We start from the raw sequence: 27277 nt of genomic DNA, 5'->3' as shown, positions 1-27277 counted from the left end.
TAGACTATACATAATAATGTAAAGTCCCAACGCACTGGGCCTGTGCCACATACCGTCTTCATTCTAAATGATTTTTGGGGTTGTGGGAAGATAGTATGTAAGTTGAAGTGCTTGTCTGTAACCCACATACTGGATTTTTTTTTAAATTTATTTTTTCTTTATTTGGTAGTATAAGTATCATATTTGAGGCTTTGAGTTCTTAGTTACAGAGATGGTCCTATGTCACCTGCTGATGTTTACAAATGTGATTGTAAGAGTTTACTGTGCTTCCGTCTGTCTTAGGAATTGCAAGAAGTGCTACAAATGAGGATGGATATTAATAAGGCCATAGGATGGAGACAGTAGAACTGAAGAGTAGTTGCCGATTACAGTTTAGACATCTGACAGGGCTACAAGTGCTTTAGTAACTAAAATAAAGGGTTGCTGTAATGTGGATTTTTTTTGGAGGGGGAAAAATACAGTTTCCTGTTTTGGGACTTCAGGTCATACGAACTGACACGAAAGGACAGACTATACAAGAACGTTAGTCGTATGCAGCTGGCCCATGGATTCAAGACGTTCCATATCTTACCCCAGACCTTTATCCTCCCAACAGAGTACCAGGATTTCTGCAGTAAGTTAATGGCTGATGCTGCCCAAACCTAAAGCAGAGTAGCTGGGTGGGGAGAAGGGAATTACTTTTAATATCCCAGCCTGTTGATAGTGCCAGTGATTACAGCAAAAAAACAAACAAACAAACAAACAAAAAAAACCCCAAAAAACTAGAGGAAGCTGAAAAGACAGTGGAAAAGGCCTACATGATTTCTGTATATAATTTGTACTGTGCTATTTACTCCATGCCTGTGTAAGTCCTCAAGAAGCTGATGTGGACTTAAGGCTTCAGAATTGAGCTTTTTTTTGTGCAGTGTTATTGATGATCAACTTCACAATATCCCTGACTAAGATCTGGGAGTGCTGAAGATAAAAGTGCCAAAAGGAGGCATAAGAATCTATTGAAGCAGTAGGAAGGGTTTCATGGAGGGGCCATAATAATTGCAGTGAGTTCCAAGGGGTAAAATAGGGCATCAAAAAAGTAGACTCTGATCTCCTCATGGAGTTCTCTAAAGCTTTTGCTGTAGGCAACATTCTTGATTCTTGTTGCTCTGTAAATAAGTAAAATGGAAGATGTTTCAGACTTGTACTGTTTTCTTTTAACCAGATACCTATTCTAAGGACAGAGGCCCATGGATAGTGAAGCCCGTGGCCTCTTCCAGGGGTCGAGGTGTCTACCTGATAAACAATGTAAGTGTTCAGCAAAAAGACTGCTCTTCAGTTATGCTGTCTGCAAAGCTTTGCCAGCTTCCAGGCAAGGGACACAGAAACATTTAACCAGACACTGGCCCTGCTCTGGTTTTCAACCATATGTTGATGAGCAATTTGACAGTCCTGAGCAGCTGGCAAAGCCTACCCGAGCCTGTGCTGCGTAACCAAAAGCAATATATTTCTTTGTATGCTTGCTTATCTTGCAACCTACTTTCAAGTCTTAGGTTTTTAGGAGCAAGTTCATGCTCCCTGAGACAGTTTGGGAAGCTGTGCTGCTTCATGCTCTCCTTATGGCTGACAGTAGCCTGGCCTTGGGAAGATTCTCAGAACTCTCCTTAGTTGTTTCCCTGTGCAACCTAAGTAGTCCTGAAACAGTCCCCTTGTCTCCCTCTTCCCCCTGAAAAAGACCAGTTAAAATGAAACCTTTTTTGATACAGTAGGATGTGTATCAGTCTTAGGGCCGTGTGGTATAAATGCCGGTGTGCCCTTACTGAGGTGTCATGTGGATGGTTCTTTGAATTCAGTGTGTTGATTATAGTGTCTTTTGCCCTTTTTGGGCTTTGCAGGGAGTTAGGTTGCTATAGGTAACAAATACATCTGGGCAGGAGCCAAACACATGAGGGGATTCCAATAAATATTCTCAGCAGCCAAACTGACTGGTGAGTCATTTTGTTTTCACTCACTCAAACCCCTTTAGCCTCCCCTGCACTGAAGGGGTCATGCTGCCTCATCTATTCTCTACTTGGATCATTTCCCATAAAATAAGCAATTCGCCAAGTGTATGAGGTAAGTGTTTCCAAAGCTGCACTCAGCTTTTACTTTGCTTGAAGGAGAGGAATGCTCTCAGGCTTAAATGGCAGTTGGCCATAAACTAGGGAAAAGACCCTCTGGGACCAGTCTCCCTTTGTGTATATGTGTTCCAGAAACACCAGCTAGTTTGGCCCAAAGACTTCAGTTTCCTTCAGTGTGGTGCCATTAAGGGAGTGTCTTCTAGAATCTCATCACAACAGTGTTTAAAAACAACAACAAAAAGCCTCAACAAAAAAACCAAACCTTTGAATTTCTCTGATCCATAATAAAACAGGCTGTCACTTTTGTGTGATACACTGGGGGAAGTTGAGCTTGTTCCTTCATGCTGCATATGTGTATTCTGTATGCCTAGACTTCCTGCTCATGGTACTGATGATGTGGCTGAATACATTAAAAATTGAATAAAGGCAGGATGATGGGGTTCTCTTGGCTCTTTTGCAAACAGAAGGCAAGAAAATGTTTTGCAAGAAACTGTATCGGTAGTTAAAACTAGTTACAAGAGAGAGGCTTGCATACAGCAAGAAGTAAAAGATTTTTCAACAGATCCCATGATTTTACAATATGTATTGGTCATAGATAAAGCTTTCTGTTCTGAGCTACAAAGGTAACGTCTTCCTGGTACAGTAGCCTCTGCTGTGAACTCAACCTCAGTAGAAGGTATTTTCTCATGTAGGAAAAAAGGTTGAATACCAGCCCAGGATCTAGCTGTAAAGATCACAAGTTGAGGAGTTGTTTTCTTTGCTTGTGACTTCCTCACCAACTGTACTTACGTACTCCTTCCACGTCTTCTAAACCCCTCCTCCATGTTTGGTTAAATGCTTCAGAAGCAAGCTGAGTGACAGTGACTTCTTAGATGTGGCTTTTTCCTGCCTATTTCACATCATTGCCACATAGTTGTTAAATCTGTATTCTACTCTGAGGAGCACTAAACTGGAAGATTCAATGGGCAGTTCTTTTGGCAATGTAGTAATTTCCAGGCTTCTGGTTAGGATGTAATTACCTTAAGTATGTTGTGACTTACAGTGGTGTTTATTCACTTTGGTTTTGTTTCTTCCCTCCCCAGACATAGTTGATACAGAGTGGCTTCAGGAGGGAAAGACTCGAAAAATGCTGGTTTTGATCTAGTCATCTTCTTATTCCTTAAGCCTCCTGTTTTTTCACTCTTGGATTCTCTGTTCTTCTATAGCCAAACCAGATTGTCCTGGAAGACAACATCCTGGTTTCTCGTTACATCAGCAACCCCCTACTCATAGATGGTGAGTGTGCTTAGGAACTGCTTTTCTCTCTTCCCTCAACCTCATACCTGAGGATCTCTGCAACTTTTGCAGGAATTTAGTTGAATATTTGCATGGTCTATCTTTCTCTAGTACAGGGAAAATGTAACTGGAGAATTTCTTAAAATCTGGAAGCTTTTTAACTGGGAAAGCTTCAGGCACCTGTGTCAGCAGTAGATAATGGTTTGTTGCTCTCAGGATCTGTTGAAATTCCTCAACTGGATATGATGTCTGAAAGATAGTTGCAGTCACTGACTCTTGATAACTGTATTTCAGATTTCAAATTTGATGTGCGCCTCTATGTTCTGGTTACATCGTATGATCCACTTGTCATCTATCTCTACGAGGAAGGATTGGCCAGGTAGGGGAGGTTTCTTCTTTCTCAGTGTACCAGCACTTGGTGGTCCAGATACGTCTTGCTTGCCTCTGTACTCTTGACACAATAGCAAATGAGGGAAGTGCAAGTCAGGGAGTTCTGCAGAGTTTAAATATGTAATACTTCATCATACTGTGTCCCATGAGTTTTCTGTATGTAGATTATAGGACCTTTAGCAAGGGACTTTATTACGTATGTAGTAAATAAAGCAAGTTTTCGACTCTTAAGGGTTGAATAGCCACACACACCATCATTAGCATGTTCATTCTCAAGGCCGGGTTTTTCTGTAAACCTCTGTGGGCTCTTGGTGCCTTTGTGCCCCTTCTCCATCCTCCAGGGTGAAGGGAATCTAAACTTTCTCAAATTCTCTTTAATCCTAAGGACAAAAGCAGTTGGAGACCTGTTGCTGGCTGTATTGGCCTTTGTTGTAGTACTTTCAACTGCTCTTCTAAATTTTAGGTCAGTATGTGTATTTTCTAAAGTATCAAGTAAGTGGGTTTAGACTAATTTATTGTTCTTACCCTGCGAGGTGTCAATTTTCTTCTGCATGTAAGTCATGAAAAATACTTAAGATTCCCAGGAGGAACACTTATCTACCAAAACTACCTGTTTCTCTTCATAAGAGAAGTTTAGCTAAATACCTGTCTATAGTAACTAATAATTTTGAAGTAATCACCCCTCTGAATTTCCAACAGATCAGAAAATTAACTGTAGTGGTGTCTGAGAGGAGAGCACCATAGGACTGTCTTCTGCAACAATTTTAAGCAATGCTGAATCTGTCTTATAAGCACATCAGACGTACCCAGAAAGAATATGTCCAGGGTTCAAGTCTACATGAGTCTGATTTAGGCAGATACTGAATCCAGCTTATCTCTATCCAAAGCAGATACTGAATCCAAAAGGATATATTAACAACAATCCCACAAGAAATATCCTCCTTAAATTGATAAACAGGTCCTCTTTAAGTGTGTTGTGATATGCGTTTGCCTGCAAAGGTAATGTGAACAGATTGTTTCCCTAAAGGGGGGCAGGAAGGGTTAGCCCACCTTAGACAGTGGAAAACTTGACAATTATATTCATTTTAGAAAAGGAGCCTTAAATGTGCCTGGCATGCAAGACTTTTCTCTTGGGAATCAACAATTAAATTGGTAGTTGCTAATATTGTGTGTTATTGGAAAGTGAAGAGGGAATCAAGATTGTGAATATGTAAGTAGATTGCTAGGGTGTTCTGAAAACAGGCAGTGCATAGCAGGCCTCCAAAATAGGATTTGCACCATCATTAGTGTCTTAAAGGTAGTTTTGCTGATCTTGTTGTGACAAAAGAGTTTACTTCGGGAAAAGTCAATCTGTGTAAGAGAAGTGTTTGGCTCCATTTGGAGGCAAGTGTGCCAATTCCATGATAGATAGCATTTTTGTCTCTGACAGTAGATGCTGAGGTGGAAGTGTATGTATGTGGTTTTTTTGTTGTGGTTTTTTTTTTCCCCCATCTTTTTAACAATTCTGTTCATATTAGAGGTCCAAGGAAGGAAACAAGTATATTATTTTGACTGAAATACCCTGGTCAGACAGTTCTAGTGACTCCCTTAAGACAATAATCAAATTATTTAGGTGGGAAGGGAAGTCTGGAGGTTTTTAGTCCAACCTCCTTCTCAAGACAAGACCTTCTTCAAAGTTTGGGCAGGTGCTCTACAGCCTTATACTGTGAAGTTTTGAATATCTTCCAGTAATGGAGATTCCGTAGTCTTTACTGATGACCTGTTCCAACGTTCAACTATTCTCACTGTGAATGCGTGTGTTTTTTATCTAACCAAAATTTGCCTCATTGCAGTTTGAGTGTTTCCTCTTGTCCTTCTACTGTGCACCTTTGAGAAAAGTCTAGCTCTGTCCTTATAGCCATGCATTAAGGAGTGGAACGCGGCAGTGAGATCTATTCTTAGGCTTTTTATCTGCTGTCTGTTCTGCAGAGGTGCTTTGTATCCATTCACTCTGTACTGTTGAACAGGGTTATTCCTGCCAGGTGCAAGACTTCTGCATTTGTTTTTGCTAAAGTTCATGAGGGTTCTGGCAGCCTGTTCCTCTAGCTATACAGGGACTATTTGAGTGGTCATGTCTTGAGCCATGCCATCCACTGCTCTCCCTTTGTCCCCAGAACCATTCGTGTCATCCTAGAAGACAATCAGGAGGCATCAGATGTGATTTGCTCTAAGAAAATTTGTGCTTGCTGTTCCAAATAATTGTTTTATTCTTTGTGTACCTGGAAATACTTTCCTGGAAGATAATAGTCCAGGAGCTCCTACTCATAGCAAGACTGTAGATCACCTGGGCAATCCTAGGTAAAAGGTCTCTTGAAACAATGATCTGATTTCTTTGAGTTTGTGAGCCAGTGTCCCTACTTGATCACCTGGATGCTGCCTGGCTGAATTGCTTTCTTCTTTTGACATTCAGAGTATTCACCTGTAGAGCTTGAACCTGAGCAAAAAACTTTTTTGGTTTTGGATGTCCATCCAGAAGCATCAGCTTTGACAATTCTGGAGTCTCAATTTTGATAAGATCCCACGTGGCAGTAATACTTGCAAATGTGAGCAGAGGTTGAGAGAAAACTTTAGATGGGCTGTTCTGTATGGCCTCCAGATGGCACTAGTGCTCTAGATTTAGCGATTTGGATTTTTTTCCCGTACCCTGGATTTGCAAATTCAGTTGGTGAGAGGTAAGGAACCTCGAGCTACTGGATTCTGGCTTCCTATTTAGCTTTTTTGCCTTCCATTTAACAGTGCAAGTTAAGTGCGGAGAGAGACTCTTATTTCCTCACACGGTGTAATGCTTTGGTTTAAAGCTGTGCAGGGAGGGCGGAACACAGGCGGAAGACTTTAACCACTGAGAGTGGAAGCTGTTTTATATTATTTACTTAAGAAAAAACTCCACAGAGCTTAAAAGTGGAAGCAATTGCTAGTAGAGAACTGGGATGTAAGATCAGTGCCTGGAATCAAAGGTGATACTGAAGCAAACTAAGGGGAAACCCACTAGCAGAACAAAGGGAATCTGTTTTCAGGACCTCCACTAGTGCTTGTGGTGCACTTTGGGGACTTCCATATTTTGAGTTTGCTTTCTGAAGGTACTGCTGTGCATCTGTTTAACTGGCAGATATTTAGTAACTTGGTGCTGGAAAGGACCACTGTCATGTAGATTGGCCATTTGTGATTCACAGCCTTGAGAACTGTAGCTGGGACCTTTGTATCAAAGGTATAGATCTGGAGAATGAGATAGCCTTGGCAAGCTTGGCCCAGGTTTGCCTGGGGTTTTAACTCAATCATCTGATCATATGTTAAAAATCTAGGTAGTTATCTGAGACTTCAAAAATATGTGGTGGAATATTTTTTATATTTAGACTAGAAGGAAGAATTTTTTTACACTGAGGGTGGTAGAACACTGGCACAGGTTGCCCAGAGAGGTGGTAGATGCCCTGGAAACACTCAAGGCCATGTTGGACACGGCTCTAAACAACCTGATGTGGTTGAAGGTGTCCCTGCTTCTTGCAGGGTTGTTGGACTAGATGGGCTTTAAAGGTCCCTTCCAACCCTAACAATTCTATGACTTATTATAGAATCATAGAATGGTTGGGGTTGGAGGGGACCTTTAAAGGTTGTCTAGTCCAACCTCCCTGTGAGGAGTAGGGAAATCTTCGAGTAGATCAGGTTACTCAGAGCCCCGTCCAACCTGGCCTTGAACATTTCCAGGGGTTGGGGCATCCATCAGCTCTCTAGGCAACCTTTGCCAGTGTTCTACCACCCTCAGTGTAAAAAAATTTCCTAACATCTAATCTGAATCTGTCTCCCTCTATTTTGAAACTAGTGACATACCTTTTATACCCTAGTGTGAATAAGACTGCGTTGTTAATAAACTACAGTCTTAATTACAAACACTGACATGCCCAGGTATGTGGAAGTCCCAAGGCTGCTCTTGCAGACAACTCTTAAATTGGTGGATTATCCTAGTTTTTGGAGGAGCATCCATGCAAGGAGAGAATAACAACCCTGACTTGTGTCTGAAGTACAATTGAAGAGGACATGGGGCCAGGAATAGCTTGTACTGTTTGTGAGCCTTCTCCATTTTGCTAATGAGGAATACCTCTCTCTCTCTCTCTCTCTCTCTGTCTCTCTCTCTCTCTCTCTGTCTCTCTCTCTCTCTCCCCCCCCCCTCTCTCCCCTGTCTGACTTTTCTTTTGTGTACATCCCTGTGGGACAGAAGGGACCCTGGTGGACCTGTCCTGTTTGGTGCCTGCAGACAGAATGGGGACTTGACACATAGTGTGGGGAATTCATAGTGGCCTCTTGTTTTGAGGAGTCTTCTCTGTAGCCTACTTCTTTGCCTAAACTACCAGGTTTAGCCAGCCTTATTCCTGAGCTTGAATGGCTGAAAGGGTCCTAGTCCACCAGGAACTTCTTAGAATCATAGAATTCTTAGTCAGATTTACACTGAATTTGAAAAATAGATTTAAAAAAAAAAAAGACAAAACTGAGCTGAAAACCAAATGTTCTTGCAAAGTGCACAAGGAGCAGCAGCTGGGGAAGACTTTGCAGAGGGACATGAGAGTTCCCATAATGGCAGGGTAGACAGCTGGGCTTCATAGCATCTGCCACCAACTACCATCCTGCTGCCTGAGCTCACCCCCTTCAGCCTTGCAGCACCCCTTCCTTCAGTAGCCTGACTTCCTAATTAGAACTGGCTGTGCTGGGATATTTACCTTTTCTGTGCTGGATTTTTGTGGTTTCCAAAGAATTCAGGTGCTCATGTCGAGCCAAGGAATTCACGTTACCTCACAGGCTGTGCGTAGGCCAGAGCTGGCTGCAGCAGCACCCCCCCCTTGCTTGGCAGGCCTCCTCTTCTTAGGGAGTGTAACTCACTTCTGCATGGACACCTGGGATCAGACTACAGCCACTTCCATAGGCGTCACCTCTCACAGAAGCTGTGGAGTAGCTTTTCTCGCTAAATGACCTAACTGAACTTTGGACCAGTGGGTAGTGCATCAAGCCAAGAGACTTTCCACTGCTTCCGTGCTTTCTAATGAAGATAAGCAGGGTTTGAATCACTGAGGGGAAAGATCTATCTATCTGTCTATATATGTTTTTTAATAGAAACTTACTGCCTGTACAGACACCTGTTACCTAATTTTAGACTATGTGGCTTTTACCTTGAATTTTCTTCTGTAAAATGGAGTAGTTGGGCCTCACGCTGCTCCTGTTTGAGAGTTGCAAAGAAGCCTATTATGTGTATTTTATATATGTAATATAAATATTTATTACTATATATATTTAAGTCATGACCTAGTGATGCCCTTTGTTAAATCTGGTTCCTGTGGCAGGTAGCCAGACACTTGTCTGTGGTATAGGATATAGCCCTGAATTAGGGTCCTTGGACAAGAGTTTAATTTTGAACAACCTACTCTTGTTGAGCTTCATCAAAACTGCTCTTTTGGTTAAAAAAGTTTTTTTTTTTAAAAAAAAAGGGGGTGGAAAAATGGCTTCTTGAGCAATACTTATACATCTTACAGTGATACATTTGTAATATTGACATAGCATATTACCATTCTCCAGTAAAAAGTGGCATGTCTTGCTAGCTTGAGCAACCTGTCATCTTGATGGCATATTTTAGGAAGTTCTCAAGGAAAGGTAGCAACTTCATTTTTGATCTTTCCTATAGACCCATTATCATCTTTCATGTTCCTTAAATTACTTCCCTCCTCCCCCCACCTGGTCCTTTGAGTCTGCCTTTGGGTAGCAGAGGGTGATCCACCCAGGCATAGTGAGTCTCTGGGTATAGCTACATGACCTTACTCTTGCGCTTAACAGACAGGGTGGGCATACTAAAGAATCGGAGAGGCTGGGTGACTCTTGGTGACAGTCTGCACAACGAGAAACTAGAAAACATGGGAAACAGAATAGAAGAGGTTCACCAAATCACAGAGTGGCTGAGGTTGGAAGGGACCTCTGGAGGTCATCTGGTATATCCCTGATGCTCAAGAAGGGCCAGCTCGATCCAGTTGTGCAGGACCATGTCCAGATGGCTTTTGAATGTCTTCAAGGAAGGGAGACTTTACAACTTCTTTGGGCAACCTGTGCCAGTGCTCAGTCACCCTCATGCTCCATAGGTTCAAAATCCTGTTAATGGGAGTGTGTAAGTTGAAAACTTGCAAATTTGTTATTAAAAGATAAAAAAGGAAAGTGTATTTTTTTTTCTCATCCCTGCAGATGTCTGGTAAAACTACTCCTGGACCTTGTTCTTTAATAAAGAACTGTTTGAATAATTTTATCCAGCTTTGGTTAGAGAAACTGCCATCATAGAGATGTCACCAAAACTCCTTTTTATGTTTAGTAGTTCCCTTACAAGCTTTGGCTCCTGTTCATACTCAGTTGCTAACTGACATCATCAGATAGATGCTGTGGAAAATATTCACGTTGAGACCGGGGGATTGTGATGGTATCTAGACTTCTGTTTCCTCTTTTCTGTTCCCTGCAAGGGAACTGGGTCCCAGGTGGCGTTTTGGAGTCCAAACCTTGATAGTGTTAAAAATGGAAGTATCTGTAGTTCTCCTCTACTAATTCTAGTCCATTGAACAATTCCCTTAGGGCATCTGGTTTCTTTTCATCCTGATTTTAGCAGCAGTTTGTAGGAACCATAAAGAGAATTGAATGGTGTAAACAACTTTCTGTGTGACCTTAGTTCCCTAAAGAAAGTGGCAGTTAATAGGCTAACAGGGAAGCCAAAGTCTACTGCATGGGGAGGGGAGGGAAGAGGGACTGAGAAAGTGACTCCAAGCATAAAATGTGAGAAGTGTGCTTATAGAAACACAACACTGGTTACTTCCAGGACACTTAGGCAGGAACTCTGTGTGCACTTATGGGAAGACTATCATAACTTGTGCTTTTTCTGTAGTGCTTGTTTGAGAGAAAAGGGATTAACTATTCTTTCCTTCTTCCCGCTCCAGGGTCTTTTCTTTTCTCATCCTCCTTTCCCAGGCACTGGCTAGATGTCTCAAATAAGCATTCTAGAGCTGCCATGTTTGATGCAAAACCATGTAACGTCTTACGTAAATATTTAATGATCCAGTTCACGTATTTCTAAAGTGGCTTGCATATGACAAACTTTACCTTGTGGTCAATTCATTTCCTGAAGTAATGCTGGGGATAAGGCAAAGAGTGGCGTACAACCCCTCAGGTAGCGTCCTGCCTGAATGCGTGACAGTAGAAGGGTAGGTTGTTTGGGTTAAGGCAGGGGAGTGGTGTGGATTAGGTGTGTGGTGGATTTGAGAATTTCTAGAGGTAAGTGTGGGCTCTGTGATGTGTTTTGTAAATTGCTAGGTCAACAGGGAAAAGTCCTGCATGTTACATGTGGAGTAGGTGGCCTACTGAAAGTGCAGCTTAAGCTTGCTTATTAGGCTTTTAGTGAACTCTTACAAGCTGGGGAGGGAGAGCAGTAATCTGTCAGTATCTGAATGCCAAAGGTAATTTTTAACAGGGTAAGTCTGAAGCATGCCAGGGAGGCAGAGAGCTGGGATGCTTCTCAGTGAGGTATTATTCATCTGGAGGCTGAGAATACTTCTGGAGTCTGAAGGAACTGGTAAGGCTTTCTCCCTTGGTTTTCTCTTCCTGTTGCCCAGACCACCTGCTCTCACTACTGCCACCCTGCTGCTTGCTTTCTATTCCTGTTTACCGATCTCTGATGCAAGAGAAAAGTGCAGCTACAGGGAAGGCAAATGTGCTGTTGTTGGTGAGCTCTGTAGCAGTGTGTTGTGGCTAGTAAAAGGAACTGGTTCTTGCCTTCATCTGAGCTGTCATGCACCTGTGCGACTTGGCTGTGACCAGCTGAGACATGGGCAGGTGTGTCAAAACAATTTAATGTACGAGTGTCACTTCTAGTCTAAGTTTCAAATTCAGAAGTGGAGGGCATCTCCTTGGTCCTGCTGAGGGAAGAGAAGCTGCCGTGAAAGGGAGGGAGGCTGCCACGGCTGTTCACAATATGATTGCTGCTACTTCTGCCTGGGAGGCTGTATTGCTGGCAGCGCTTTGTGTGGAAACTGAACAGTGCACAGTCAACCTTGGTTTAACCTTTCTGATTTCCAGCTGTAGTTTTGGGGAAGAAGCTTGCCCACAATATTTCTGTTTTAGAGGCTTTTGGAATCTAATCTCTTATATATCATGTTAGTAGGTGTCCTTAAATTTCTTAACTTAGCCCCTTCTTCAGATTTTAAAAGGACAAGGTTCATTAGAACAGGAGGATCTTTGAGAGAATGGGAGGCCAGGGAAACAAGTTAAAGAAAGTGAGTATCTTTGACATCACTTGTTGTTCAATGTAAACAGTGAATACAAGCAGTACATAACATGAAGACAGGGAAAGATGCTTCCTACGTCCTTGCTCGTGTAAGCTATATTATCTCTGTGTAATATATATTACAGAGGTGACCCAGGTTAATGCTGTGGTATGGAACCATTCCTGCTTATCCTCTGCCTGTCTCCTCACCCCGAAGTCCATTGGCAGGTGAAAGAGAGCTCAGTCAACACAGGAGAAATCCAACTTTGAAAACTTGTGGTTAAAACTGAATTCAGGCCAAAACAGAGTTGATATCTTTCTGATGGTGGATACAGAACAGACATCCATTCCTTTCTTGGTTACCTCTATAATATTTCACATTTTTAACAAGAACTACTGCTGGTTTAGATGAGGTGGAGGTCAGAAGAATGCACTGAAGTGGGAGGAAACCTTCCTATCTGATTAATAGTGGAAAATTTCACCTATTCCTAGGTTTTTTGTTTTGTTTTTAATTTTTCACTTGATAAGTCCTACAGGAAAACTCATTGTAAGAACTCAAAGCAATGTGGATCCAGTTGTTGAACCATTCAGACCGTGAAACTTAACTACCAGCAGTAGCCAGCAGTGTTAAGTGTGTTGAGTCTCTGCATTGCAAAGCCTATGGAGTAGTCTGGAACTTGGACAGGATCAGATCACAGTGGGGGGAAAAATAAGTTGCTTGAAGCAGAGCAAGAAAGAGGTGGTGTTAGTGAGCAGAAGATAGCATTTTGAAGAGTTTCACTTGATAAAATAGTCTCCTTTGGCTGAAGATGTGCCTCCACATGTGGACAGTCCAGCTTCCAGTTTAGGAGTACTCTTGGATTCCTGGCTGGTTGCAGGCTCCCACATAGCAGCATCCACGAGTAATGCTTTGGCTAGGAAACAGTCCTATCCTGGCAAATGACGACCTGGCCTCAGTTATTTGTGCCTTCATCACTCTTTGGCTGGATTATAGCAACATGAGATACCTGGGCATGAAGCCTTTAGTGCTTAGGAAAATAGCTCGTGCAGAATGTTGCTGCATGTGCTTGTGGTAAACTGTGTTACTGGGAAAACATCAGGCTCGCCCTTTACTTTCTGTGCCACCTTACCATATAGTTTCTAAATTAATTTTAGGATCTTGACCCTTATCTTTTAGGTGACAAATATTCGATTCTTAGGAGAGGCCCCGGAATGAAATTGGAAAAGATAGGAGGTCCCGGCATGAAATCGTCCTGTAAAAGATTGAAGGATTTCTCAAGAGTTTGTTCTAATCTCAAGTTAACATCTAGAAGATTTCACAAGTATTGAAGTTTTCCTACTTTCCACTCTTACTGTAAGGCCTGTCCCTATGACCTTAATGTCCCTAGAAATCACCTGTAGATTTCTCTTAAAGCAAGACATTCTGTAGCATGCAAGTCTCTCGTCTCTCCTGGAGAGAACAAGTGTGGTGGATGAGTAGCCTTGTTACTGCAGTGGAAGAAAGAGATAGTGAAGTATAGCATGACAAGCTGTAGCTAGAAGGTACTGAAGGTAATTGTAACTGGTATTTCAGTGGTAGTAATGCTCTTTCATCCCAAGCAAGTGCAAAACACAGTGTAAGGGATATGCTAGCACACTTGTGATCTATCACCATTCTAACATCCAGAGGCTACTGATAGAAGCTCTAGAAATAACTTGGATTTTCCATTTGCAGACTTGCACTTAACGTGAGGTTAGTAAGGCTGTCAAACCAGTTCTTGGAGAATGTATTAAGCTGGCACTTGATTCTGTTGTTTGAAGCTTGGGGTTGTTTGATAGTAGATTTGAGTAATTTAATGTTTTGTATTTTTTTGATGCATTGCTCAACTCGCCCATACTATCCCTTAAGATGACAACATCCTAGTAGAAGAGAAAATTTATGTCCCGAGAGCTCTAGAACATGTTGGAATCCCTTCTTGAATAATTTGTTCCCATGGAAAAGTAAATTCTGTGGACATGGACCTCAGACCATCTAATAATTAAGAATAGAAGGAAGCTAATGCAAGCATTTGCAAGCTAAAAAAACGTTGTTTAGAGGTAGTTGTTTAGAGGTAGAAATATTAATATTTCTGGTTATGCACATAATTAAAATATAAGAAGCTGATAAGCATGGTGAACCTAGTTGCCCTCTGCTTCAAAGTGTTGAGGGAGCCATGACTTTGTGAAACAGCTTGTTGCTTGTGCTCAGTATATTCCAGGATCTGGCTGAAAGCATATTAGCAACAAATGCTTTCAATATGCTGCCAATAAATGATTGTGAAGCAAGAGATGATGAAATAATAATTAAGAACAAAAGATATCATAGAGCTGTTGTCACTGTTTTCAAAACAGAAGTGCTAAATCCAGGAAACTTAGTTAAACTGAAAAGAACTTCAAATACTTTAAGCTGTGGAAATATGTGGAGAGGGGATCCAGACTTCCAAACTCATTTCTATTGCCAGCTGCTCTGACTTCATATGTAGTTAAAGCTCAGAAAAATATGGTGCAAAATCTTTCTCTTATTTTTTAATATTGCTGCTTAGAGTTAGTTACATCATTGAGGTTGTGTTTTTTTTTTTTCCCCCTGCTCCCACCTGTATATTTAAGGATAAACTTAATCTGATGACCATCTTCATGGATTTGCTGTTATAGTTCTTGGGGAGAGAGAAATATTTCTCAAAATGGCTACCAAGTGAGGGCAGTAGTGGCTTCGTTTTCACTGAGAAGTGATTTTTTTTTTTTTTTTTTTTTTTTGGGCAGTTCTTTCTAAAGGAAGGATTTTTTGTGTGTATAACTTATTAGATGTCCTTGTATAGTTCAACTTCTTCTGAACTATGCAAAATAATAGGGGAAGGATGAAGAGAGATTACTATTAATAAAGTAAAGCAGGGACGCATTATTTTCTGCACACTAAAAATCCCTCAAATACCTTACAAACCAAAATCCTGGGTTACTTTTCAGTTGGATCAGTTCTTTGATTCATTTCAACACAAGCACCTGTGATGGGTTGTATATGGCTAAGGGACTGGTGATGGGGTACTTGGTTACAGTACAGGTAATGCCTTTTAATCAGGAGATTACCACTGTTTCCTTAATAAACAGGCTGATTTAACTGTGGTATTGTTGACTGTAACAGGGTTCATATGGAGCCTAGTTAAGCTTGTAGCAGTGTCTTGCTCCTGATTGTGAGACTTCCCTATAGTCCCTTTCATTGTACACAGCTGGGTGACATCTTTGAGATATGCAAGAGCAGTGTAGTCCCTCAGAATTGCAGCATCTTGGAGGAGATGCTGCTTTGTTGGACAAATTGGTCTGGCCTGCAAGTTGTACCTCATTTCCTGGATGCCTCTTGAGAAAGAGGGTTGGCAGTTATAGGCTGTGTAGTTGGTGATGGTAGAAATCTGTTCCCACTCTTGACTTTTCCCAGGATATCCTTGGAGTACATGAGAACTGAACTGTGCTTGTGTGAGAATTCAGAAAATAACTGATATGCATATGTAGTATGATTGCTCTGAATGTGTGCACCTCCCAGGACCAGTGGATCTTGTGTATTCATGGTAGGTCCTATTGTGAAATTGAAGGGACTGTAATGCTGACTGTCTAAAGTGAAGTGGCCTGTTTGGCCAGAATGCCCAAGGGCCACAAATATAAGCAGTTGAAAAAAATGTGCCTAGCATGATGTGTACGCTGTTAGGCTGTGAAAACTCCCAGGAGAACAAATGGACCTCTCTGCTCTAAAGCCCTGAAAAAGAGACTAAATGCACCTGGATGTGGCCCTTGAGAATAAACTGTATTTTGCGGGGGGGGAGGGGTTGCATTTGATGAAGTCTAATTATGTGCATTCTCTCCTTAGCTGCTGCTGTTGAGTGATCTGTGCAGTAGGTCATATTTAGCAAGTATGTCACTTGTTCAAGAAATACTGTGAATCTTTATCCCTCTTTACAGGTTTGCAACGGTGAGGTATGACCAGGCATCCAAGAACATCAAAAACCAGTTCATGCATCTGACCAACTACAGTGTCAACAAGAAGAGTGGAGATTATGTCAGGTACTTGGCTGGCAAATGGAGCTTGATCTCTAGAGGTTGAGTCAGTTTACCTAAGTTGGTCTAAGACTGGTGCAAGTCCATAGCGGTAGGCCAGTGGGGTCAACTTGCTTCTTTCATTTATTTTTAGCTGTGATGACCCTGAAGTAGAGGATTATGGAAACAAGTGGAGCATGAGTGCAATGCTGAGGTACTTAAAACAAGAGGGGCGAGACACTGCAGGTCAGTACAGATCTTATTCTTTTATTCCTTTGTTGAATCTTAATCATCTCACTAGTGCAAATCCTTAGAAGTCAGGGCAGAGCCCTAGTGAGTCCCATTTAGCACCAGAGCAGGGTGGAGGGAAGCGTTGTTCCTTACAGCCTGCTCACTAGAGCTGTGCATTTATTCTTGGTCCCCAGAGATGAGTCCTATCCCCAGAGTTGAGGCTTACCCCTTCCCTTTTGCAATTAGTATTCTGAGACTTTCTCAGGGTGTGTGTTCTTAATATTTTACCTGCATTTCCCATTTCTTAAGGTCATTCCATTCCTTCTAAAAGCTTCCCTCCCTCTACTGCTCCCATGGCCTGTTCAGTCTGATGAGTGACCAACCTCTGGAGAACTGTGCCAGTTTGAATGACTCTTGGATGTGGTGTCATCTTTCCATGGCTCAGGTTTTTGCTGGGTGTTTTCATTTCAGTCTGTGTTTCATATAAAATAGCTCCCTCTTCCACACCTTTGCCAGGTCTGCTGGGAGTAATCACATCTGCAGAGCAGGATTCAGGTATATCCTTTGAGGGATAAACTACCTGTGATACTGAGGCATCAGTAACACTACTGATAGCAACTACGCCCACATTGCAAATGTTGCCAAGGAACACTTAGATAATGGAGGAAGGGGTTTGAATCTGACTTTCAGGTGGAAGTAGACTTTTTCCCTGTCATGTGCGTGCATGGCTGTCCAATGACATGCATCGTATATTTTCAGTAAGCTGTGTACATGTAGTTATTTATATTGATACATTTCCACACCTCAGTCCAACCTAAAGTATAAAACATGCACTCTTAATTATTGAGTAAACTGCTGAGCAATGCAAGCGGGTTTCTCTAACCGTTACTTCTTGCACCTTTCTCTGATGCATCTGGTTCTGGTCACAGGGAGGCAGAATGCTGGCTGGAAAGTGCTGGCCTTGTCTGGGCTGGCATGATTTTTGTGCTCTGGGATGTTTATGTGCACTTAGACATTCCCAGGCTGTGTTGCTTCCACTTAGTCGTCTTCTGGCACAGAAGTTCATGTCTGAATTTGCTTGCGTGCTCCTTTGTAATTATTCAGGTCCCTGCATGTCATCATTTGAAGATGAGAAATAGTAATTGTAGGCCTAAATCGAACTCTAGTCAAGTGGTTTGTACTAGATGTTCTTTGGGACAGGGATTGCCAAATGTCTGTGTGGGTTTGCTGGAGGTCTTGTGGGTTTGCTTGTGCTCCCTGTGAGGGGTGAGGAAGGCTGTCATATCATCCCTACTAACTTTTCAGACTAGGACTCAAGTTCATTCCGTCTTCCTCTCACTTCTCTATTGCTTGTCCTTGAAAACAGAAACTAAGTGTGGTGTTCTTTCTGTTGCATGACTCATCCCAAGCCCAGTGTAGAATCCAGGTCTACATCTAATGTGCGTCCTTTTTTGCCTTTTGCTCCCTCTGTCAGCTCAAACTCCTGTTCCTGAGCTCTGTTTACAGGCTCGTGCAGAAGATGGAGAGAGCTTCCTTACTGAAACTGTGAATTATGTATAGGTCAGCAGGACTGGGAGCTGTCACCAGTCATATTATTTTGAAATTATTTGTGAATCATGGTATGGGAACAGCTGCTTTAGAGGAAGGTGCAACATCACGGAACAGTTATCTCATAAAAGTCTACACGAAAAAAATTTCTGTAGTTTTAGGGCTTGTCTCACTAACCCACTCTTGTTTAACTTCCTAGTACTCTGAGTGGGCAGTGATCAAACTCCAGCTGACTTGTGCTGATGTGCTTGCCACATGTTTCTGCTTACTTGCACTGTACATGCACTCACTTTTATCATTCTCATTTGTGAATATTTTTGCACTAGGATACTTACGCATGTATCTGTATACTTATGCTTGCATGTATTTCAAAACATCATTACTTTGTCATCTATAGACTCCCACGTGCTTTGATTCACAAAGGTATCCGCCCATACGCATATTCTCTTGCTTCTCTAGGTATTATGTGCTACTTCATGATCTACTTTTTCTTTCTTTTTTTTTTTTCCTCCCCTCCTTGCAGCACTGATGGCCAACGTGGAGGATCTGATTATCAAGACTGTAGTTTCTGCTGAGCTTGCCATTGCCACAGCTTGTAAAACTTTTCTTTCACATCGTGGCAGCTGCTTTGGTAAGGCACTGGGGACATCTTTGTTGATTGGCTCTTGAATACTGTTTGAAACTTCCGGCTTTCTGATGCTACAGAGAAGTGTACATTCCCTGTTGCAAGGAAGTCGGATACTTTTTGTTTGTTTGTTTCTCGTTGTTTCTCAGTATAGGCCTCTGAGGGTAGGGTATGTTGAACCACAGTTGCCGCTCTGCCAGTGTCACTTGTTAGTGTCTCATTCTAGAAAATGAGATGATGAAAAGGGACTTGAAAGGAAACTGGGGAAGTGCTGGAAAGCTGAAGTTACTGACCCACTAATACCCTTGCAAAGGATGGCTGTGGATGATTAAACATCCCTTTAGAGCATTTAATATTTTCTGTTGAACCGTCTAGCCCAACGTAGTTCTGAATTATTGTCCTGCGTGCGTCTGAGGACTAGGGAGGAACGCGTAATACGGTGCCTGGAGTGATTGATGGTGGTGGCAATGCTTCTGGGCTTGTGCTTGTGTGAGAGTACCGCATGGTGGCGTCAAAGCCCATTTCTGGCAGAAGCTGGATGCAGAACTATGTGCTGGCAAAGGGATTTCAGAACTTGCTGGCAGCAGATGCTGGGATGAGGTCCAGAAAGCAGTGGCTGGTACCACAGCGTGCCTTCTCCTGCTTTCCAGTGGCTGCTTCCCAGCCTTCCCTAAAGAGGCCTCCTCCTGCTCTTAGTTGCCCTTCGCTCATGCGGATACACACACGAAGATGGAGTCTCGAGGCCGGGAAATGAGTCTAGAATTAGTCTCAGTCAGGGCTTAAACCAAAGACCAAACTTGGCTTAAGCTATCCTGTGTTTAGGTGTTGGGACTTATATTTAAACTAGCTGTGACAGGTAAATCCATTTGTGTGGCCCTTACATTGCACTTGGGTGTTAACAATTCTGCAGCTTTCAACACTCTAACATAAATGCTGTCATCTTTGGATATTTGGGAGTGATGAGACGGTCAAGAATCAAGGAGGAGCCATGGCTGATATGTTGTTTAGTTACCTGCCAAGCCAGCTACCTCTCTGGCCTTAGCTTCTCCTGACTGACTCTGATGCCTTTGTTCAAAGTTGGAGAACCTTGGTGAACATGGGAATTTGAGTTAGATAGTAGTTTAGTGAAGTAGCAGTTTATCAGCTACTCCAGAAATATCAACAACTGGATTAAAAAATATAAAAGCACACAAAAAACCTTTGTCTCTCTTGCTTCTCCCTTTTCCTTCTTCAGTTGTGTCTCTAGATTCCTCTGAGCTGTGTATGTGGAAATTAATGTTCCTCATGTACTTTGCTGGGCCTGGCTCTGAGGTTATCCCACTTCCTGCTGCCTCCCTGGGGCTGCACTAACCACTCTCTCAAATGCTCCCCCACAAATAAACTGTTTTGTTCAATTTATTTCAGTGTAAACATAAATTAAGAGCTTCCCAGGAAAAAGAGCTTAAGTAGGAGCCATACTGCTTCCCTAGGGAGCCTGAGGCATTTCCAGAGCTCAGTAGTTTCTGCCACCTTCCCCCACAATTAAGTGGTGGTCCTTGTCCCAAGGATTTGAACTGCCCTTGTCATGCTGTATGGCTCATTCTTCATCTGTGTGTCTTGTTCTGACACTCTTTGATTGTGCTGCTTTTAATCCTGTTGCAAAAAAGGCATTTTTTTTTCTAGCTGGAAATGTTCAGAATGACTGAGTTTATAGCTGTTAACAAGAGGGAGAAAACTGAGAATGAAGATTTCAAGGCAGCATGCAGAGTGTCCCAAGAGCCTTTTTATTTATTTATTTATTTTTATTTTTTTCTCTCCTCCTCGTTCTGGGCTGTAAACAATGAAATTGCATGCGTATCCTGAGAAACTTTTCAAATAATCAGTCTTTCTCAGACTTCAGAAACCTGAATGTGAGATTCAGATACAGAGGTAGGCCTTGTTTGGAAAGCTTCCAGAAAAATATGACTAACATAATGTGTATTTTACTCTAGTCTTTGTAATGCCATTCTAGGGAATAGGACTCCAGCACAATTGCCACCTTCTTGCTAAAAATTAAATCACAAAGTAATTATTTCACTAGTTTAGGTTGCCCACAGTTTAGCACTGCTGTGGTCTTTCATTCCTTTCCCAAGTAAATGTTTTTTTTTTAATGTAATATACTTGTTTTCTAGATTTAAGGGAAGAGATTCCATTCTTGGCTTCTTCATGTCCTAAAATAAGACTGGTGAGACAATATGGTTTCAGCTACCCATGCTTGCCTAGAAAGTAAGAATGGTCAGTCAGGATGATTCTTTTTCTAATGTCAAAGTGGAGTGCTGCTGACAATTTGTGGAAGGATTGCAGTGCCCTTTTGGCCATTTCTTGTGAGCTGTTTACTGCATTCTAGTAATAATCAGTTCTCAGGGGACTTGCTTAGTAGTTTTGTTCCTCTGATGGGCATCACAAAGTATTGTAAGTACTACACGATTTTGTGGCAGCCTTGTTCATGCATTATTATTAACAATGTGATCTCAGGCCTCTATTTCGTTCTTTATGATTAGCTAATAATTCCTCATGTAAAATTAAGCTGTAAGTAAAAATTGTCTTAACTGGTAGCTCCAGAGGAGGGCATGCTGGAGCACTCTGAAACACTATACTGCCCTGAAGCTCCTCACCGGTTGAGTTGTTGGTTGCCTCTGGAGCCTTCTTTAAGAGAAACTAGATTTTGCACTGACCTTGAGGGACATGACATCTTGGTGTGGGAGCAAGAGGTACAATAGGGATACATATGCCCAAGTCGATTAAAGACTGTATTGTTCTCTCTCCTGGAGTAAGCACTTCTGGGTAGTCTAGAAAAGGCAATGAGGCCTGCTTTCAGACAGTCTGAAAAGTCTCTCTGTAGGATGGTTTAGTAGAGGATGAAATGAAGGCAACTGGTTGCAACATGTATTTTTGACAACATCCAGTGTAGCACCATTTTCTGTACTCATTGAAAGACAAGTCTGAAGAAGCAATAAATTTAAGTCCCCCATTTCTTTCCCAGCTCTAGTCAACCCAGTGGCTGATACTGTTGGGCTCTTCTGCAGTCAAGAAGGCAGGGTGGGATAGGATAATAGACAGGTTGATCCCACCAAAGCAATGATTTTATTGCTTAGCTGCTCCTGTCTTCTAAGGTTGAATTGGTCAGCCTTATGCTTCTAATCACATCTACATTAAGATGGTATAGAGCAAACAATAAACTATCATACTACTTGAGCAGTGCTAACCTAGAGCTAAATGCTTTAAAAAGTCTTCATTTATATCTAATCACCAGTTCTTGATCATCTATGTTGCTGTTCTTCATGAGCATTTGATTTTCTTAGTAGTAGCAATTGATCTGTTTGGGGGAATGGTAACATTTTGTAGTATTTAACGTTGCTGGCCTGCTCCATAATGAATTTTGCAGGACACTGTATTTGTGCTTGGGATTGCCCCAACCCGTGTGCAGGACCTTGCACTTGGCCTGGTTGAACTTCATGAGATTTGCATGGGCCCACCTCTCCAGCCTGTCAAGGTTCCTCTTGGAACCTTGGCATCTCTTCCCTCCAGTGTGTCAACTGCACCACACAGCTGGTGTCATTGGCAAACTTGCTGAGGGTGCACTCAATCCCACTCTCCATGTTGCCAGCAAGGATATTAACAACACAGACCCCTGAGGAATGCTACTCCTCACCAGTCTCCACTTGGACATCGAGCCATTAACCACAATTCTTTTCAGTGCAGCCATCCAGCCAGTTCCTTATCCACTGAGTGGTCTGTCCATCAAATCCACGTCTCTCCAGTTTAGAGACAAGGATGTTGTGTGGGACAGTGTCAAATGCTTTGCACAAGTCTAGACTGATGATGTCAGTTGGTCCACCAATCCATCGTAGAAGGCTGACAAATTGGTCAGGTACGATTTGCCCTTAGTGAAGCTGTGTTGGCTGTCACCAGTCACCTCCTTATTTTCCATGTGCCTTAGCATAGTTTACAGGAGGAACAGCTCCATGACCTTGCCAAGCACAGAGGTGAGACTGACTGGCCTGTAGATCCCTGGGTCTTCCTTATTTCCCTTTTTAAAAATGGGGGTTATGTTTTTCCTTTTCCAGCCAGCGGTAACCTCACCGTACTGCCATGATTTATCAAATATGATGGATGGCAGCTTGGCAACTTCATCCGCCAGTCATCTCTCCTCAGGAGCCAGGGATGCATCTCATCAGGTCCCATGGACTTGTGTATCTTCAGGTTCCTTAGATGGTCCCAGATGTGCTCTTCTGCTACAGTGGGTGGTTCTTCATTCTCCCAGTCTTTGCCTTTGCTTTCTGTGACTTTGCCGCTAAGGCTAGAGGACTTGGCGGCAAAAACATTGTTGAGTACCTCAGCCTTGTCTATATCCTGGGTAACCAGGTCTCCCATTGCCTTCAAGAGAGGGCCCACATTTTCCCTGATCTATCCCTGATGTAACCTATAGAAGCTTTTCTTGTTCTTGATGTCCTTGGCCAGATTTAATTCTCTCAGGACTTTAGCTTTCCTAAACTGATCCCTGACTGCTCAGACAATTTATCTGTATTCCTCCCAAGCTATCTGTAGGCTTTTTGGTTTTTTTTCCTGTTACTTGTTACGACACAGCGTGCCCTTTTGCTTATCAAAACCTAAAATGTTATATTGGCCTTTTGTAGCATAACATGAATGATTTCGGACCTCACTCTGATAGCCCCCAAGATGTAGATTTGTTCCTGTCCCCATAGCTGTGAAGTTGTGCTCTACCAGAGTTGAAGCACATGCTGTACCATTACTAGATAAAGTGATGGAGTTCATTGATGGATAAAGTGATGGAATTAGCTTACAAAACACTATGTAGTCTCTGAAGCCTCAAGTTTGGCAGTATGTTCAACAAAGCATTGTATCCATCACTATACTCTTAAGAAGTTTTTCTCCCTTGCATGGACTAGTTACTGCTTTGGATGAAATTGCAACAGTTAACTTTTCTAACTGAAGCTTCTTGATACATGTTGTCTATAAGCATGGTCTGCAGGATACCTTTGTAGAAAGCGTGAAAAGAGTGGGAAGGAAAAAAAAAAGATTTGAATTTCAGTGGCACAGGTATAGTTCCTCACATTAGGAATGTGTGTAAATATGCTCCTGCTTAAAACAAGACGATTGATTTTTATTGCAAAAGCAAAAGAGTTGCATACTATGCAGGTTTTTTTCAGCATATATGTGTCCCTTCGTAACCTCAGGTTGCATCCATTCAGTTGCAGAATATGTACTTTGCAGTAAAGCTCCTTCTTTTTCCCCAGTGAGCAAGCTGAAAACAAAGACCAGAATTACAATGACCCTCTAGGAATTGAGCTTAGTCATTCTATGCAAAATCATGAAGACATTGTTTGTGCTGCCAGGCTATCGCTTGTGACTTAGTTTCTGGACTTACAGAGAATAGCAAATTCTTTGGGGATATGTTCTAAAAGGGAATGCCAGTGCAGTCTTTCACAGGATTATAAGCCAAACTTGGAATATATGGTGGTTTCCCAGAACCAAAAAGCTTTAGACCGTGTCTCTAGCCTTCCTCTTAGTCTTAAATAATGGCACTGGCAAAAAAGTCTCTGGCTGAACTGTTTCTTGTAGCCTTTTTCTTGGGAGGATGGGAAGCTCAATCAGCAGTGACTTCTCTATGGGGGTCGGAGGGGAGAGGCAGGCTTTTCCTGCTGAGTCTTGGCAACAGCTGGTACCTCCTGATCCTCCTGGTATGTCCAGTCTCCTTAGCAAACTGCAAGGGTGAAATGTGTTTGTGTGGATTGTAGTAGCAAGAGGAGGGGAGCAAGGGAGGGCACTGTGGAAACCTGATATCTTAGTTTCTTCTATTCTTCCCTTAATAACAATAGCGGTGCAAGGTGGGTTGTCATAAACCTACCATTGCCACAGCCTGAGGCATGTATTTCTTTCAGTCATTCTGTTTTCTTTACTCCCTCTACAGAGGGAAATGGCAGTCTTGCTTAAGCTGGTAGTTGTAGAGGATACACCTCTGATCTTTCTATGCTTATGTGACTCTCTATCTTTGTGCTGCCTATGTATTTTTTTTTTTTTACAAATGATAGTGGAGTTTCACAGCAGAAAGGATACTTCTGTGTTTAATAGAGGTAGTGTGTTTTCCAAATGTGGAGGAGTGTCAAGGAGGTATTTCTAGGATAGCTTGAAGCCACAGGTAGTTTATCTTCTGTTTGTGCCCTAATATCCTAGGCAGACTTCAGACTCCCTTTGTGCTGTGCCCTATGCGGGAACCTGTGAGGCGCAATTCCTTTGCCAGAATACGGATATTGTATAGCTCTTGAGGTAGCAGAGACAGATGTCTAGGAGCTGTAGATATGACCCAGAATACATGAGACTCGGGGGGATTATGGAGCAGCAGTGGAGTCTTCCTAGGAGACCCTAAGGCACTGCAGATGGCATTAACTGTCTGTGTTTAACAATGGAATTGAGTCAACAGGGATACCCTGAAGAGGTTACTGTCCTAATAAACAAGGAAGACACAAGGGAAAGGCTTGTAAAGTACAAGCAGCATGATCAGGGATAGCTAAGGTCAAGAGGTTTCCCGTATGTATTTGTAAAAGTGGATGGAGTAAGTGAGTAACTGGGTGGGAAAGAGGGAAGTTTAAAGAGCAAGTGGTTTGGAAGGGAGAAAAGTGTGGGAGAGGAGGACAAAGTCAGAGGAGCCAAAATACTAGCAAAGGTCCTTTGAGGGGCAGAGAGAGGGAATGGCCAGGAGCAAAAGAAGCAGCAGCTAGTCAAAACAAAATGCTCTGCTTCCTGACTGGGGTTGGGAGGTCGCAGACCAGCAGCTGCCGCAGGCCCACTCATTGCTTCTCTGCCTCAGGCATGAGCTGCCTTTCCACTGCAGTTTGCTGTGCCACTAAGAGTCACAGGTTTTCACCAAACAATGAGATTCTGTTTTGAAATAATGTATTAAAATAATCTGAAGTTTCTCCTGGTCAAAATGCTTTGCTAGTACTTTTGTAATCCCCATCTCCTCCTTTTCCCTCTACTGCAGCCTTTCCCGTCTGGGGAGCAAGAGAGCCAAATACAGATTCAGCCTCATTTCTTTGGAGTGAACCAACTCCTTAACTCTGCTGTTTTGCTTCCCACTCAATGTCTGGCTACACAGTCTAGAAAAGTGAGCAGGCAGTACTCGCTCTGCTGCCATTTCCTCCCTTTCCAAGTCCCCCCCACAGCTCATTAACTTCCCATTATAAGCTACATGAGCTCTCGCACAGCTGTCTGCATACGAAGATCTTGTCAAGCGGTCCAGCTCCCTGGAGCCAGCATCAATATCAGGCAGGCAACAAAAGGCAAAGGCCAGAATTCAAGGAAAGCAGCATGGCAAAGAAATTCTCCTGCTTTCACTACAGGCAGTAGGGAACTGGTTAACTCCATGGAAATCCTACTTCTGTGCCAATACCCTGTTGTGTGGTCTTTTGAAAAACTGTGCACAAGTTGTCCTGATGATCATTACCTGTATTTCTTAATTTCTTAATGCTGAAAGAGGGAATCTGATTTACAGTCATCTTTGCGTAGCATCCTTCTTGCAACTCCTTCCAAACTAGAGAGAACATGTGTATGGAGCAAAATAGTAAAATCAGTCTTGGAATGGGAAGCTGGCTTCAGTGTGACCTCTGCAGAGCAGAACACATCTAGCAGATGTAATATGTTATGAATGTTTTAGAAACTAAGGAAAAATATTTCTGCAGTGGTTTGCTGCAAAGTATCGAACTGTCAATACCATAAAGGGTTATGGGAGGTTGTCCGTGTAGATGGAGCTGCTGAGGAGAAGGCTCCTGTACTCCCATGGGGATATTGCAGAAAAACATACAGGAATAACTGAAAAGAAGCTGATGCTTGGAAGAAATAAGGTTTTCTGTAGCTGACTGGAACACTGAATATAGGGATTAAAAAGTTAAAAGGAGGATGAAGTTCTGTTGTTTCCAGGATCCAATGGAAGAAGTTGATTGCACCTGCTGTGCTCGTGTTGATTCTATGTGAAAACAAGTAGTAGAGTTATGCATGATTTGCAGTTTCTGGACAGTAAAGAGTTAATTTTTCTGTATAATACTATCCTAAGACTCATTTTCTGCTTCCCTGTTTTCCCCACAAACAGAATGTATTTAATCTTGATTGTGAGGAAGTGAAATTTCCCACTTGTGGAATGTTATTATTTGTTCAGCCCTAGAGAGTTCACTGGATTTAACATGAATTGTATGGATAGAAATGACCTGATAGAGACTGATGTTGGACATTACCTGAATGTTTAAAGGTGCGGTAAGGTAAACTTAGTGTCCACTGTGTTTTCAGAGCTGTATGGTTTTGATGTCCTTATTGATGACACTTTGAAGCCCTGGCTGTTAGAAGTGAACCTATCCCCATCATTGGCCTGGTAAGTGGTTCCCAGTTTTAATAAAAGGACTGTTGCTAGAGGTAGTTGTCCTTGAAACTTGTCATCCTAGGAGGACATGAATTCATGATGCCTGCAGAGTATTTGTTCCACTGCTAACTGGCAGAAAGGATAGTCCTTTGCTTTTCCCTTTGCAGAAACACTTACTGCAGCAATAGGTTTTGAAAGAACCCACTTGAGATTCCATTTTCTTTCTTTTAAATTATTTATCCTCCACAGCCAGTAATCATTGTTAACACTTCATAATCTTCCATCATAGACAAATGTTGAAACTCTCCAGACTATTGTGTGGGCTTTCAATCTGCTTGGCTGGGTAGAAACTAAGATTTTGGAGTCCAAGCAGAGTTCAG

At 42.3% G+C, this 27277-nt stretch overlaps 1 protein-coding gene across 16 annotated transcripts in view; it reads left to right on the top strand.

The window, feature by feature from the left end:
* Positions 1-27277, top strand: part of TTLL5 (tubulin tyrosine ligase like 5) — a 133827-nt gene that overhangs the window by 6601 nt on the left and 99949 nt on the right. For 12 of the 16 annotated variants that reach the window (XR_015258776.1, XR_015258774.1, XR_015258775.1 and 9 more), the window contains 9 exons: positions 483-613; positions 1199-1281; positions 3299-3368; positions 3663-3747; positions 16030-16131; positions 16259-16350; positions 16807-16890; positions 18407-18514; positions 26828-26909. Coding sequence is in view for 13 of the 16 variants with exons in the window: in XM_086749829.1 (XP_086605955.1) it covers positions 483-613; positions 1199-1281; positions 3299-3368; positions 3663-3747; positions 16030-16131; positions 16259-16350; positions 16807-16890; positions 18407-18514; positions 26828-26909 (837 nt within the window). In the remaining 3 variants the exon portion in view is untranslated. Of the gene's footprint in view, positions 1-482; positions 614-1198; positions 1282-3298; positions 3369-3662; positions 3748-16029; positions 16132-16258; positions 16351-16806; positions 16891-18406; positions 18515-26827; positions 26910-27277 lie in introns of those variants that run through there. The other 4 variants (XM_086749830.1, XM_086749831.1, XM_086749835.1 and 1 more) reach the window with 4 other exon arrangements.

This window comes from Chlamydotis macqueenii, chromosome 5, assembly GCF_036417535.1.
Source record: "Chlamydotis macqueenii isolate bChlMac1 chromosome 5, bChlMac1.mat, whole genome shotgun sequence".
NCBI classification, from domain to species: Eukaryota; Metazoa; Chordata; class Aves; order Otidiformes; family Otididae; genus Chlamydotis; species Chlamydotis macqueenii.
Note: the sequence above shows the minus strand (reverse complement) of the source record. Positions and strands in the feature narration are given on the sequence as shown.